This window comes from Tympanuchus pallidicinctus, unplaced genomic scaffold (assembly GCF_026119805.1).
Source record: "Tympanuchus pallidicinctus isolate F22 unplaced genomic scaffold, pur_lepc_1.0 scaffold11, whole genome shotgun sequence".
NCBI lineage: Eukaryota > Metazoa > Chordata > Aves > Galliformes > Phasianidae > Tympanuchus > Tympanuchus pallidicinctus.
The window spans coordinates 13,941,822-13,956,472 of record NW_026294627.1 but is presented as its reverse complement, the minus strand read 5'-3'; the positions used below and the strand labels follow the sequence as shown (position 1 = coordinate 13,956,472).

General features: G+C 39.6%; 1 protein-coding gene across 1 annotated transcript in view; it reads right to left on the bottom strand.

The window, feature by feature from the left end:
* DDX10 (DEAD-box helicase 10) overlaps positions 1 to 14,651 on the bottom strand; it is a 165,248-nt gene that overhangs the window by 65,289 nt on the left and 85,308 nt on the right. Inside the window, exons 14-15 of the mRNA XM_052671318.1 lie at positions 6,413 to 6,526; positions 3,929 to 4,090 (exon numbers count right to left, since the gene is read on the bottom strand). Of these exons, the coding sequence (XP_052527278.1) occupies positions 3,929 to 4,090; positions 6,413 to 6,526 (276 nt within the window). The remainder of the gene's footprint in view (positions 1 to 3,928; positions 4,091 to 6,412; positions 6,527 to 14,651) is intronic.

Below are 14,651 nucleotides of genomic sequence, written 5' to 3'. Positions count from 1 at the left end.
GAGAAAAGTTCATATTAAGCTGACAGGCCACATTCACCTCAAAAGTTAATAATAAAAGAAGTTATTTCATGAAAGTTTTGATTTTAAGAAGTTCCATTTTTTTCCTCAAGACCTTTCATCATCAAGATTATTCAAAAGAAACCACAAAAAGAGGGATTTTCAATGGAAGTCAACCTATAAAATGACAATTTTTTAAAAAGTTAAAAAGGAATGTTTTCATGAGTCCACCCACAGCCTAAATCAAAACACAAATCCACAGGCAGGACACAAAAAACTTGTTGAAACAAAGCAATATTAGTACAGCCCTCCACAAGCTGTGCTGATATTCTCAGCCATCCTATGAAGGCTGTGGCAGACATTCCACTTCAGAGGCCCTTTGATGTCTGGATTACTGAGGTGCTCAGCCAGGGTAAGGACTGCTGCACTTGCTTTATACAAAACCAAAACGCACTTGTGCTCCAGCGCTTTTCCCACCCACCTAAATAATGCTTTTTATAGAAGCAACATGTTTCAAAAAATGATTTAAAGGATGGAATGGAAACTGCCAAATACACAGAACAGAAAATTACAGCAATCCCCTGGGGCAGCAGGAAGTAAAGAATTAAAAGAAGGAAACCTGAACCGACACACACATCCCTGAGGTGCTGCAGGCCAGGCTGGATGGGGCGTGGGGCAGCTCAGCTGGTGGATGGCTGCCCTGCCCACAGCACAGGGCTGGGACTGGGTGGGCTTGAAGGTCCCCTCCAACTATTCTGTGGTCCTTTGATCTAGATTTGTCATTTTTGACATTTTGACATATGCTATTTATTTTTATTGGATTAGCACGAACAAAATAAACCGCATGTAGTAGGTTAGGTATAATGAAACCTACAGCTCATAAAAAAAATACTAAAGTAATCATTTTTGGCAGCCATACTTATACATGTACATAGGTATGCTAAATCTTCAGATTTCATAAATAAAATCTATTATTCTAGCAAAGTACTGTCTAACACAATGTCTCCTAACGTTAAACCCAAAATGGGGACTCAAGGTGCACACAAGTTTTTGCACATTTACAATTACATGCAACAAACATTTAAAGGTCAGTACACCACGTACAGGAACTGATCTTTATGGTCCAAATTCTTATATTATCTTTTTTTTTTTTCTCCCTCATCAACCACAGATGTGTTAATATATACAAAATAGCAGCAAATTTTAACAGCATCCTCATTCTGGTAATTGTATATAAAACTGCAGATAGTAACTTCAGTCACAAGAAATTCAAACAAATCCAAATTGGAGTGCTAATGGCATGCTTCCTAACAACCCTGCTCACCACCGTGTCTGAAACCAAAAACATGCATACAGTGGAACTTCCAATAGGAAATTCAGAGAATGACCAGGCATCTGATCAGGCTTGTCCAGCACAGCCATGATGCAGTTCTGCTTCCCAGTGGTCACCGAGATTGTCGTCAAAGATCCAGAGTCAGCAAAGTATCTGCTGTTAACTGATGTTAACTTTTAGGGAGGGAAGTTTCATGAGACAGGTGAACTTTTTAGACACTACTGGGTAGGCAAAGTGAGAGTGGCCATGTAATTCCTTTCTATTGTCAGGCAGCTTGAATTTCAAATAATGAGGTTTTCCTTAATCCAGCCTTAAACACCCTTCAAAAACCCTGCTTGTTCCCTTGCACTCTTCACGTAATCCAGGGCTGACAATTTGCCCCACTGATAGTGCAGTAAGTTCCAAAAAAGTACCAGTGACAAACCAATGGCTGAAAGCAGATACATTGTGATTCTCATCTAGCTATAATCTCTAAATTATACCATGAAACTTCTCCATACAGTGTCAGTTTAACCAATTATACACTTTCTATGCCCCTTAATGGCACACTAGAAGAGTGGCTCTTCTGATCCCCTGACAAGCTTAATATGACACAAGAGAAGGGAGACCCTGCTTGCCTCTGCTTACATCAGATACACCAACAGGACTTGACATATTTTCCCAACTATTACAACTATTTCCTAAGCAACAACAGCTTGCAGTCAGGAAACGTTGACATAAAGCATATCTTTGTAAAAAGGTACAGCAACAAAAATACATTCCCTCTGTGCTACTTTACCTTAAAGAACCTCTATTATTTTTGTCTAAAATTAATTGGCATTTCAAACTTGAATGCTTTTTAAAGTGACGGTGGAAGATCATCTTCAACCACAAGAGTGGTGAGATAGCAGGGAAGCAAATGAGAGTCCAACAAAGGGAATTCTGAACTCCATCTATCAGCTTTCCAGCCATTTCAATTTCATCTTTTTTAAATATGGGAAGGTAAAAACTGAGGATACCAAACATTTTGTAAGATCACTTCAACAATTAAATGACCATCAGGAAACTGAATGCTATGTCATGTACAAAGGGTTTACCATAAGGAACATTTTTTACTTGTCATTGTTAAGCCACAAATAAAAAATCTGAATGTGCAAGCAATTCTTGAATGCAGCTCTTAAAACTGAAGACACATTTCACAATCCCTCTGTAAGAAGATTTCTTTAAAAAACATTTTTCTTTCTGTCATAGCACCTTTTTTCCTTTTTTTTTTTTTTCTCCTCTCTATTTCTTTTCCTAAAGAATAATACCTAGGTAGCAAGGCACGTTTGAGAAACTTGTCACTTTCCATAGTTATAAAAAAAAACACAACCATTCTACATTTATGGTACGGCATATTCTGTTCATTTTATTTGTCTGGCTTTCAAAAGGAGGCTTTCTCTCTCTCCATCATATCTCCACAGGTGAAATATTGCTTTTCTAAATGCAAGTGAATATCTGATCAATGCTGTTTATTCTCCTTGGTGCTATGGAGACGAAGATGCGCTAACAGACCAGTTGATGAAGCATTTAATCATTAGAGTCTAGCACCAAACATAAAACAGCATCGCTCAAACAATATGACTTTGACAGTAAATGGCAGATTGATATATCAGTCTCTCCTTGTTTTTCAAGCTGCATCTTTGAATTCTAATTCCTTTAAAATTCACTATAATTTTATCTTTTCTGTAGACAATAGATTATTTCTTTGCAGCTATTCTTAAATGTAATGCTGCACTAATGAAAAACGAGGTGAGATGTTTCTAGATCTCATGATTTCAAGAGGACTACAGTCGCAGATTTTCAAGTTAAATGTGTGAAGTATGCTTTGACTTCAGCTGGATACTCCAGTGCCCAAATGTAACTTGAAGATTCTGTAAATGCTCTCTGAACAATTCTGTTCAAACGGAAGCCTTAACTGGGGCCAGAACATCCACCATCAATCACTAGCAATTGGTGGATAAAGGCAAACTGGATTGGAATTTGCAAAGCAGAGAAATAAAACAACAACTTTTAATGCTTTGGAAATTAGAAGCTTTGAGTATAAATTAGGTCAATAATAAAATACAGTCCCACAATCTCTCATTTACCCATAATAATGAAAAAAAACCCCAAACCAACCAAACAGTCTAAATAACAGCGACACAAAAAGTTAGCACTTACGCCTATCTGAAATGCATTACTGAATGTTGAGTCAGGGTACTTTAGAAACACTGCAGGTTTTTTCAATTCCCCTTCCCCCTGTACAGTTGTATTGGGGAAAAAACAACCAAACTTCTCCTTCCCTCCAAACAAACCGTTAAAACCATAAAATAACACTGCCACTGAACTCCTCCCAGATTTTAAAGCTGTAATCAAAGATGCATTGTTATAAACATCTGTTGAATAAGGCTTTGAGGCAATTAGCTCTTCACAATGTCAGAGCAGTCCTTCTGTGTCCTATGTAACACTGAAAATACCAATGCACTTACACAAACCTGTGTTGCACCTATTTCATAATATATTTAAATATACTCACTGAGCAATCTGTATCAAGTATCTACTTTTGCACTTCAGTAACTGAAGAAGAAATTAACTTACCCTGTGTTTTTCCTTAATTTTCTTTCTGTATTCTTCTTTGTCAAATTTGTCTTCTTCCCGCAGTATCTCTCTCACTTTATCTAAGTTGATACCAGTAGCATCATCTTCTTCATCTGTTTTTGCCAAACTGGATTTTTGCACAGGTGGCCATTGCTGCACTAACTGAATTATATGTGACAAGAAAAAATAGTTAGGAATGTTTCTTAACAATAAAGTTCTTACATCCTAAGTAGTATTAGTAGTAGTAGTATTATTAGTAGTAGTAGTATTTAGTCCATTATTTTCTGGACTAAACAAAGATCATCACAGAATCATTAAGGTTGGAAAAGATCTCTAAGATTATCTAGTTCAACTGTCCACCCCCCACTAATAGTGCCCATTGAACCACTCCCTACTCCCTAAGTGCTACATCACCACTGCTGAACACCCCAGGGACGGTGACTTCACCACCTCCCTAGGCAGCCTGTGCCAGTGCTTCACCACTCTTCCTGAGAAGAAACTGTTCCTAATATCCAATCTGAAATCCAATCATTTGCAAAGGAAAAAAAAAAACAAAACTCTGTACAATATAAACTCAGATACCTCACTCAAAATCACATTCAGTTAAAAATAAGTATTTGAAAATGAAAACCCTCATTACATTGTTACTGCCCAATAGATTTACTTGAACTTTTTCCTGTTTTTCAAAAATTTGTGGAAAAAAAAACAAAACAACACGTTACTTGTGCCTAATGGCACATTTTGGGAGAAAATTTATATTTGCTTTCAAAAAATGACTCTCCAAAATGCAAGCAGCAGAACAGAACAGCAGTCAATTTAAATAGTGTATCTTCAAGTAAACAGTTAATATTCCAACATATTAATGGAGAGAAGAAAGAGAAAAGTCTACATCACAGAGTACATGAGAAACCATAATTGTTGTTCCGTATTTTTAGGGAAGCGAGGAGAATAGATGAGGAGGTTTATACTGGTTGTTACTTGAAAACTTGAGTGGAAATGTTTTAAGATTGAAGTTTCACTTGGGGATGATGTGACAAAATTCAACATCATTTGAATATCTGAAATTCTAAACAAAAACTACAATTCACCAAAAAACACCCACACCTATGACATATGAGCTTATGGTAGGCAAAGACATCTTTGTAAGAATCATTCTTGCTTAATAGATTTACAGAGAACCAACTCTTAACAAATAAACCAAATGACAGAAAGTACAGAATGCCTTTCAGATAGCTTATAAAAACAAAAACAATGATGCCAAGGCATCTTTAGGGCTTCCCAACATGCACCATGTTGTTCACCAAAACGTCAGCAATCCCAATCTGTTTTCACTCATAAAATTGAGCTTTTGTGATTATGTTTGATAAGAAGATGCATTTCCTGAAGGAAATTATTTTTATCAAAGACAAGTATGCAGAGCAGTAAAACTTCTAAGTGCAGCTTCTTACTGCCCATAAGTCATGTTCATTGTATAGTTTCCTAACCATAATTCTTCTCCTACTTTTTACTCTACATCTTTTCTGCTTTGTTGCACCAACACATGAAGCATTTGTATATGTAATTTAAGAACAGAAAACTATTTTAGAATATCTAAAAATATGTGAGTGCATGATTTCTAGTCAGCGGAGTAACTTGTAAAACCTTTTAAATTGTGACTAATGCCATTATTTATATATATAAAATTATTTCCTTTGGTCACAAAAACAAATGAAGTGCTTGAAATTGATCTACAGTTTAAAAAAAGTTTTAAAAAACCACTACATTTTTCTCAGTGTTGGAAATGGAAAAACCATGTACATATTTGAAGCTATTTGAAGTAAAATAAAATGTTAGAAACGTTGTGAAGACTTCCTTGTGAGGTTACCACCTTGTGAGGAAACCCAACAGTGACTAGCAATCCACAGTCACTCCTTTCTGGACCAAATCAATACATTTTTCCAGGGGTTATGAAAAGATCCAATTATATCACTGGCAAATTTTGATACAATTTTACATCTGCACCAGTAGGTGGAAATTTCGTACTCCCTTAGGTTTTCGAACAATATTTTCAATCTAGAAACAGTGAGTGTTGGAAAGAATATCACAGAGTCCTAAGGTTTGCACATTAACTCAAGACTTAGGGAAGCTTTGGCAATTACCTGTAAGAAAACAGCATTACATTTCTATAAGGAAAAGCTCAGTTCTGTATTCCATCTAACCTTGAAGATAATACGCAGGAGCGAAGTACAGCCAGGTAGATGTACTAACTGTTCTTTTCCAAATACCTTAACACACATAACTGTGAAACGACATCACTATACAACACCTCTCTGTTCCTCAGAGGAAGTGAGTAGTTTTGCAGAACTTAAACCAATAATGAAAATGACACACTTCTAAAAATAATTTTTTATATACGTACATATATACAGACTACAAGCATTTTTGCCTTTACAGGAACTACAAATTCAGTTCCCACCAATACGAAGTTATTCTGAATTATCTTACCTCTCCATCTTCAGTAAAAACTATTCTTGTGTTCACTTTAAATTTCTTCTTCAGTATCTTTTTGGCTTCTTGAGTCTTAGTTGTTTTTTTCTTCACCTTTGAGTTTGATGCGTTCTGTATAAAAGAATAAACACAATTTCTTAGTGGGTTTTCTTTCAATGGGTGGGAGGGCATCACAAAATATATGCCTTGAACTTTCTTAAGAGCAATTAGACATATTAACACGTAATTGTTAGAAGGCACAAACGCAAGAATGATGCCCAGTGAACAGCAGCTAACAGCCTTTTTCAAAATCCTCTTTTTCTATGAACATGTTCTTTCATGAGGAACTCATTTATTCTGTTAGAAACTTAGCAAGTTTTAAATCCTACTCACAGCAGGGCACCAGACGCATCCAAATCTCGTGAACCTTTCTGGGACAATGACACACAATTCACCAGCTTATGCTGTCAGTGTGCAAGCCTCACCACAGCAGAAATGCTGTATAACTGACTGAAGCCATCAGTCACAACTGATCAGATCACTTTCATCTCACCTGTCACTAAGTGATCAAAGTAACACAGCAACTTGAGTAACTTCTGCATCAGTGAAAGGCAGAAGAGGTGATGCGGAAACCTTCCTATTTTGTAACTCCTGGTCTGCAATGTGGTGGGATTGGAAGGTATAAAAATGCTGAGATTTTGGAAGTAGTTTGCAACTGTAGGAGAACTATTTTAATTAACTTATTTTTCAATGCTTTTTACAAAAGTAATGTCAGGTCTCTAGATGGCTCCTAAGAGTTTCCAACATCCACCTCTGTGATGGTAGCACAGAACACACAACCGAAGAACACAGAGATTCCTGGACTACGACTCTTTTGCCAAGAAGTAAAAAGCCATACCTATTCAGGCACCTAAAGTGATGCAACACACAGAAGACATTTGAAACAACAGCTGCTATTGCAGCAAGTATTTTATATTTCCACTGGAATACATGCAGAATGCTTAGGGGAGGACACACAACCCATCTTCATTCTGCAAAGACTTTCCGGCATAGTGGAGCACTGCAAAGTGACTTCCTGAAAGCCAGCCTGAATTTCTGATAAGAAATAGAAAGTAGCTAACGCACCAGGGAGAAAACAAAACCTGAGGAGGTCTCTCTCTCTCTCTCTCTCTTTTTTTTTTTTTTTTTTTAATTTATTTTATTCTGTTTTCTATTCTACATCAAAAGAAGCAAAAAAATTAACTCAAAGTCACAGTCATTACAGTCAGCCCACTAATACACTGAAGTATGAACTACAGAAGAGAAGAATCAGAGTCTTCTTAACAGGACAAACAGCTTGTGACAACTGCTGAGCTATGCTATAGGTAATGACCATATCCATTATAGAAAACTGTAACTACAGCAAGACCCGCATCCTCAGTACTTCACAGGACTTTTGTTGCTCTGTGCAGGCACTACTAATGAATGACACACATCTTCAACAGCTCACAAAGCCACACTATTCCTTCACTCCTGTTGCTTATCCTATAAACACAAACTGTCTGAGACTGTGCAAAACCATAAAACCCTCATCTCTAATGAGCACATCAGCTCATTAACAGAACAACAGGAATTGTCCAGGGCAAGAACTTAGAGGGACTGCTTGATAGCTGGTACAGTAACGTTTCTTACTACCAAAACCTTTTTTTTTTTTCAACAGTTGCTTTTACTTCTGTTTCAGTTTTTTAATCTTACTGAATTGCCAGTATTATTGGTACCAACACAGTATGTCGATGAAAAAAGGCTTTCTAACTAAAGAGGACAAATATTGTTACCTAGCATGCATACAATGGCAGTATTTCCAGTTACATCTACCTCTTGTCCATCTCTGTGAGATTTTGAGAAGTATTTTGATGCTGCAAAGTAGCACAAAAACAAATGGGACAGGTCAAAATTTCCAAACAAAGAGGAAGAAGAAGAGAAGAAAACAAATGAAAAATTAAATTCCAAAACTACACATTTAAAATGCACAGTATAAGACTGGTGGCTGAATTTGGCAGATGTACGACTGAAAGGTAAGAGACAGTGATTAAAAAATGCAAAGAGCATCAGAAAGAAACTCTGCATACCTTATAGATAATTAAATTGTACTCTCTATTGGGACACATTTTTTAGTTTACTACACTGAACACACTTCAAAAGAAGATCTCCTGACAGCTTTAGTTTCATGCCAACTAACAGTGCAGAGGTCCAGTGGGCTCAGATACAGATCACAGATCACAGAATTAGGCAGAACTTTCTGAATGACACGATCTGCTGTTCAGCAGAAGTGTCACAACCTGAGATGGAGGTCTAGCAGGTCAGTGCAGTGGTTGCTCTCACAGCCTCCCTGTCTCACATGGTCTGAGTCTCTTACATTGTTCAGAAGAGTTGGGCAGGTTGGCTTCAAGGAGCTACCATGAGGTGACATGACCATTGCTTCAGTCCTCCTCTGGGGACATCTCTTGTGTACCTCTGGAGTCCCTACAGCCCTGCAGTCTCTCTGCAACCTAAGTCCTTCCCTGCATGCATGCCCAGAATCATCTTTCAGAGCATCCAGTCCTCATTTCTCTTGTGCCAGTGGCTGCCACTGTACCTTGAGTGTGTTTGAACCAGGAGTTTCTCCAGGCAGCAGCAGATCTAACGTAAGAGGGGTTGTTTCCATCACAGAATCATAGAATGGCCAGGGTTGGAAGGGACCTCATGAATCTCCAAACCCCCTGCCACATGCAGGGCCACCAACCTCCACATTTAATACTAGACCAGGCTGCCCAGAGCCCCATCCAATCTGGCCTTGAACACCTCCAGGGATGGACGGGGCATCCACAACCTCTCTGGGCAGCCTGTTCCAGCACCTCACCACTCTCTCTGGAAAGAATTTCCCCCTGACGTCCAACCTCAATCTTCCCTCCCTCATCTTAAAACCATTTCCCCTTGTCCTGCTGTTTTCTACCCTTTCAAAGAGTTGATTCCCCTCCTCTTCGTAGGCTCCATTTAGGTACTGAAAGGCTGCAACGAGGTCACATCACAGCCCTCTTTTCTAGAGGCTGAACAAGCCCAGCTCCCTCAGCTTGTCTTCATAGGGGAGGTGCTCCAGTCCCCTGATCCTCTTCGTGGCTCTCCTCGGGACCCTCTCCAACAGCTCTCTGTCTTTCTTGTATTGGGGGCTCCAGAGCTGGACACAGTCCTCTAGATGGGGCCTCACAAGAGCAGAGCAGAGAGGGACAATCACCTTCCTGTCCCTGCTGGCCACCCCTCTTCTTATGGAGCCCAGGATACCATTTGCCTTCTGAGCTGCAAGAGCACATTGCTGGTTCATATTAAGTTTTTTATCCACCAGGACCCTCAGGTCCTTCTCTGCAGGGCTGCTCTCAAGGACCGCTCCTTCCAGTCTGTATGGATGCCTGGGATTCCTCTGGCCCAAGTGCAAAACTCTGCACTTTGCTTTGTTGAACCTCATCAGGATCACCCAGGCCCACCTTTCAAGCCTGTCGAGGTCCCTCTGAATGGCATCCCTTTCTTTCACCGTTATCAACTGCACCACTCAGCTTGGTGTCATCAGCAAACTTGCTGAGGGTGCACTCAATTCCCTCATCGATGTCATTGATAAAGATGTTAAAGAGCACCGGTCCCAGGACAGACCCCTGGGGGACGCCACTCGTTACCAGCCTCCAGCTGGACATGGAGCCATTGATCACCACCCTCTGTCTGCGGCCTTTCAGTCAATTTCTTACCCACTGAGTGGTCCACCCATCAAATCCACATCCCTCCAATTTGGAGATGAGGATGTGGTGGAGGACCATGTCAAAGGCCTTGCTCAAGTCCACTAAATGACATCGGTCGCCTTTCCCCTGTCCACCGATGCCGTCACTCCATTATACAAGGCCACCAGATTGGTCAAGCATGACCTTCCCCTGGTGAAGCCGTGCTGGCTGTCTTGGATCACACGCTTATTCCTTGTGTGCTCAAGCATGTCATCCAGGATGATCTGTTCCATGATCTTCCCAGGCACAGAGGTGAGACTCACCGGCCTGTAGTTCCCGGGGTCCTCCTTGCTCCCTTTCTTGTAAATGGGAGTGACGTGACCCTTCCGCCAGTCATCAGGGACCTCACCTGACAGCCACTTTTCATATAGGATGGAGAATCACTTCAGCTCATAGCCTCCTCCCATTCCCCCCACCACCTAAGCCCTGTCATCTATACCCAACACGCTTCCTTCACCCAAAATCTTACAGTGCTGGACTCTGCTGTGACCCTGCATTTGAACAGCTACATAAAAGCATTCCTTCCCCATCACAAAGGGTTCTGGTGCATTCACTCGCTGTAAGAAGCACATAAGCAATTGGCAGACCTCTGATTTTCATAATTTTCTGTGCCAATTGGTTTCCTGCATTGTTCAAGGTATTCTCATTGTTCAGCTCCCATTTTCATCTTTCATACTAGAAGATACCTGACAATTTACAAGCAGCAGCTTGGCACTCAATCCACGTTCTTCATGGCTTCATTTGTTTTTTTCACAATGAGTTCATCTCACCAGCAGCTGGAGGCTGCTAAAAGACCTCCTCTGTCTGTTTAACCTCAAGTGCTGCAGAGAACGTGGTTTCAGCAGGGGCAATGACTTCTCTCTAACTGCTCATTAAATAGAAAGCTGAAAGCTGAGGTTACAGGCTGTGCCAGCAGAAGCACTGTCACACCAGCAGGCACGGGTGAACAGAAGGATTCTGCTGACATCTAGACTTTGCTCCTAACAGCAGAGCGCAGAACGTGGCTGGGTATTTTAAGATGAGCTGAGAGCTCAGAGCAGGTCCCCATACTGACCTGCTCACTAAAAAAATACCATGCATCAAAATCTGCTCAACCAGTATCTGCCTCAGTAAACCTACTTCTAAAGCTGCATTACACCATCCAATAAGCCAAATGTAAACACAGTGAGCATACATGATCTGGGCATAGGGTTTACATTACTGTTAGATGTTAAACAAACGATGCAGTTGAACTCAAGTTGGCAACCAGCTGAAACAGCAGCTGCCATATGCTTCCTTTGCACTTAGAAGCAGCTACCACCTGTTACCAACATGGATAAAGCCCTCTAGTCTCAGGTTTTCATCCATAAATGTGGAAAATAAATGTGATAAAAACATCACTGAACAGATAAAACAGAGTAAGAAGTACCAGAAGTCAATCACGTAAATCAAGTCAATCTATATAATGTAGGCTCAGCTGCAGCATTTGAAGGCTTTTATGATTTTTAGTCAAAAGCCTAAATTTTGCCTTCCTTCTGCACATGCACATGTCAGATGACTTGCTGGATTAGAACATGACTGGAAACAAAACCAGTTCTTAGAAGCACAGAAAATTCAAACATTCTGATAAATAATCAGGAACAATACAACTAATATGCAACAGGCTCTTCTTTTAAGTAAATTTTTCTTCTTCTTCTTTTTTTTTTTTAAGAAAAGGAACAGACTTTTTTCCTCCTAGTTTATTGGATCTGATATTCTTAGCTGAATCTCAATAAAAAATGTTTTCTAAATGAAGATACTGACAAATCTAAGATGTAAGAATTTACTATATTTCAATTACAACTTTTTGCTACAAAGCTGGTGCATCAGAAACAGGAATGACAGTTAATTTTGCCATTCTAACATGGATTCATTTTCTTTATTAATGCAACTGATAAAGTCCATAGTTCAGACTTGGAGTATACAACACTCTAACTCACTGTAAAAGCACTTCCACTCTCTTAATGCAACTAATACAAGCTTGCCTCGGCCTTTGGGCTTAGAGTGTTAGAAATCATCAACTGTAACATTTTATTTCTTTCTAACTTCATTTTTTCTACTTAATTTCAACTCCTGCAGGCACTGAAAGCAAGCCCAGTGCATGTGCTGCAGAGGCTGGCTAAAACGGGATTATGTTACTGTGGAAGGGAAAAACAGCAGCAGAAAATAATTAGTTCTTCAGTTATGTTAGATATAAAAAGCATTAATACTTTCCTAGTTTTCTTTTGTGGGTTCCCCTCCCCCAAACACACACACACATCTATAACTTGAAATGACTAGGAAGAAAAGTTGTGTACCTGGATGTTTGATAAGTCTCTCCCAACATTATTACACTGCTTTTTACCCAGAATTCAGCAGCAGCAGTCCCTGAGAAACACGAATCGATTTGGTTCTGCATTTCACACACTTCTTTTGTATTTCTTCATGAAATTGCTCAGAATAGGAGCAAGGATTCTCACATCTGTACTATCGCAGAGCACTTCACTCCTCCTGCTTGGCCGCAGAGTTCACACTCAGGAGGCATTCTTCATGGAATAAGACACAGTCTTGCCAAATTTAAGTTACTAAGTCTCAGACAAAGAGAACAGCTGTCTTAATTTCTATGAGGTAGAAAGCAACACATCAAGTGCTTTTAGCTGAGAGGTATTACAGACTATCAGAAGATTCAGTACTGCCCAGCCAATATCATTACCTCTCAACACCATAAACCTACTGAACTCAGACTGTGAGATTTTGATTACCTACAATGGTGATAAGGTTGGAGGAGAGGCAGAGTCTCACTCCTACTGATTTTGAACCACCAAAGCAGCAGCCTGATGCAAACTTCATCCTTCTACACAAAGCTATAAAAGAAGCAGAACAGTATCAAGAGAACCAAAATAACCAGACTTCGAAGGCCAGTCCACATTGCCTGAATAGTTTTTTAAAAAAGTTTCCACTTAAAAATACAATGTGGCCCAACCAGCCATCCGTCTTCCCATTGAGCGCAAAGGATCAGAGAGCTGGGGGCTGAGGCTGCAGCCTGACTACAAAGGAAGGAATGGACGCTGCCTTCCCTCACTATGTAGCAGGAGACATTGCTTCAGCTGGAGGTCCATTCCTCCACAGCAGCTATTCCAGCCCTCCCCGCTCCATGCTGACTGCAGGCAAGCTGCAGGCCTGCCCCGCACAGCCCCAGTTGCCCAAACAGGCTGGAGCCACCAGGAAATGGCTTCCCACAAGCTGACCCTGGCTTCCAGGGCACGCCTGCCCAGCTGCCCTGGGAAAAGGAGCTCATTTTAATAACAAAGCAGGAAGCCAGGATGTACAAACAAGCTTGCATTGCATCCAGCCCCAGTACTGAGCACAGCCCTTACCACAGCACTAGCCAGGCTTCTACCCAAAAGACAAAAGACTGTATCTGAATCCTAGTTTCGTTAGTTTGTATGTGATTGGGTTTAAGGCTTAGGTTAGACTATACATTTTAATAAACAACATACTGTTATTTCTAATAAAACAAATTAAATTGCACCTGGAAGTTGCAGAGCTAAACTAAGATTAAAATCTAGCAGACTGAATGTAAAAGAAAGGGACAAAAGACTTGCCAACTTGCTAGAACTGCAATTTTCTGCAGTACACTTACATGAGCTTGGGTTTTATGTTTAGACAAATACTTACTATTCTGTGTATTTCAAGGGGAAAAAAAAAAGAAAGGAAAGTTATTTATGATATGATTTTTACTTGTATATAGATAATAACAGAGGAAAGGAGAAAGAGGAACTATTAAACGGATCTACACTCAGTATTTCTCTCTCACCACAGATACAAACCAAGTGTAACAGAAAGGTCTACTAAAAAGTTCTTCAACGATAAATCTTACTTTTCTTTCCAACTGGCAGTACCAGGAGGATTTCTGTAGGATATTTTTAAAACACTCAGAGTTTAAAACTGTTTTCTGCTGAAATCTTAAGCTTTCTATATAGAATTAATACGGACAAAATCACTAAGATATTTGTTGAGTTGTAATAATTACATCACATGCTGGAAGATTTCTTTATTTAATGCACTGAATCACAGAGCTGCTGTTGCATTATTCAGAAATTCTCCAGTATCTACAAGCACAAGCAGCGATGAGTTCCCTTTCTGAAGTGTTAAGCCCTTAACACAATAAAACTTCAAAAGAAAGCTGTAACAGAATTGTGAACTACTTATATTTCTTGGCAAAAAAAAAAAAAAAAAAAAAAAAAACAACAATAAAAAACAGCTAATAACTGAGAATTCCTGACCAAATGAACAATACATTTCAAAAGCTTGTAGCTCAAAATCAAACATACTAACACACATTGTAATGAACAATATAAAGACATGGAGTTGGTGGCAATGTACACTTGAGAGAAAGATGTTGTTATAGTTGCAAAGACATTCTAATGGCTAATAACCTAAAGACTATCTCAGTCTGGTAATAAGCAAGAAGCATA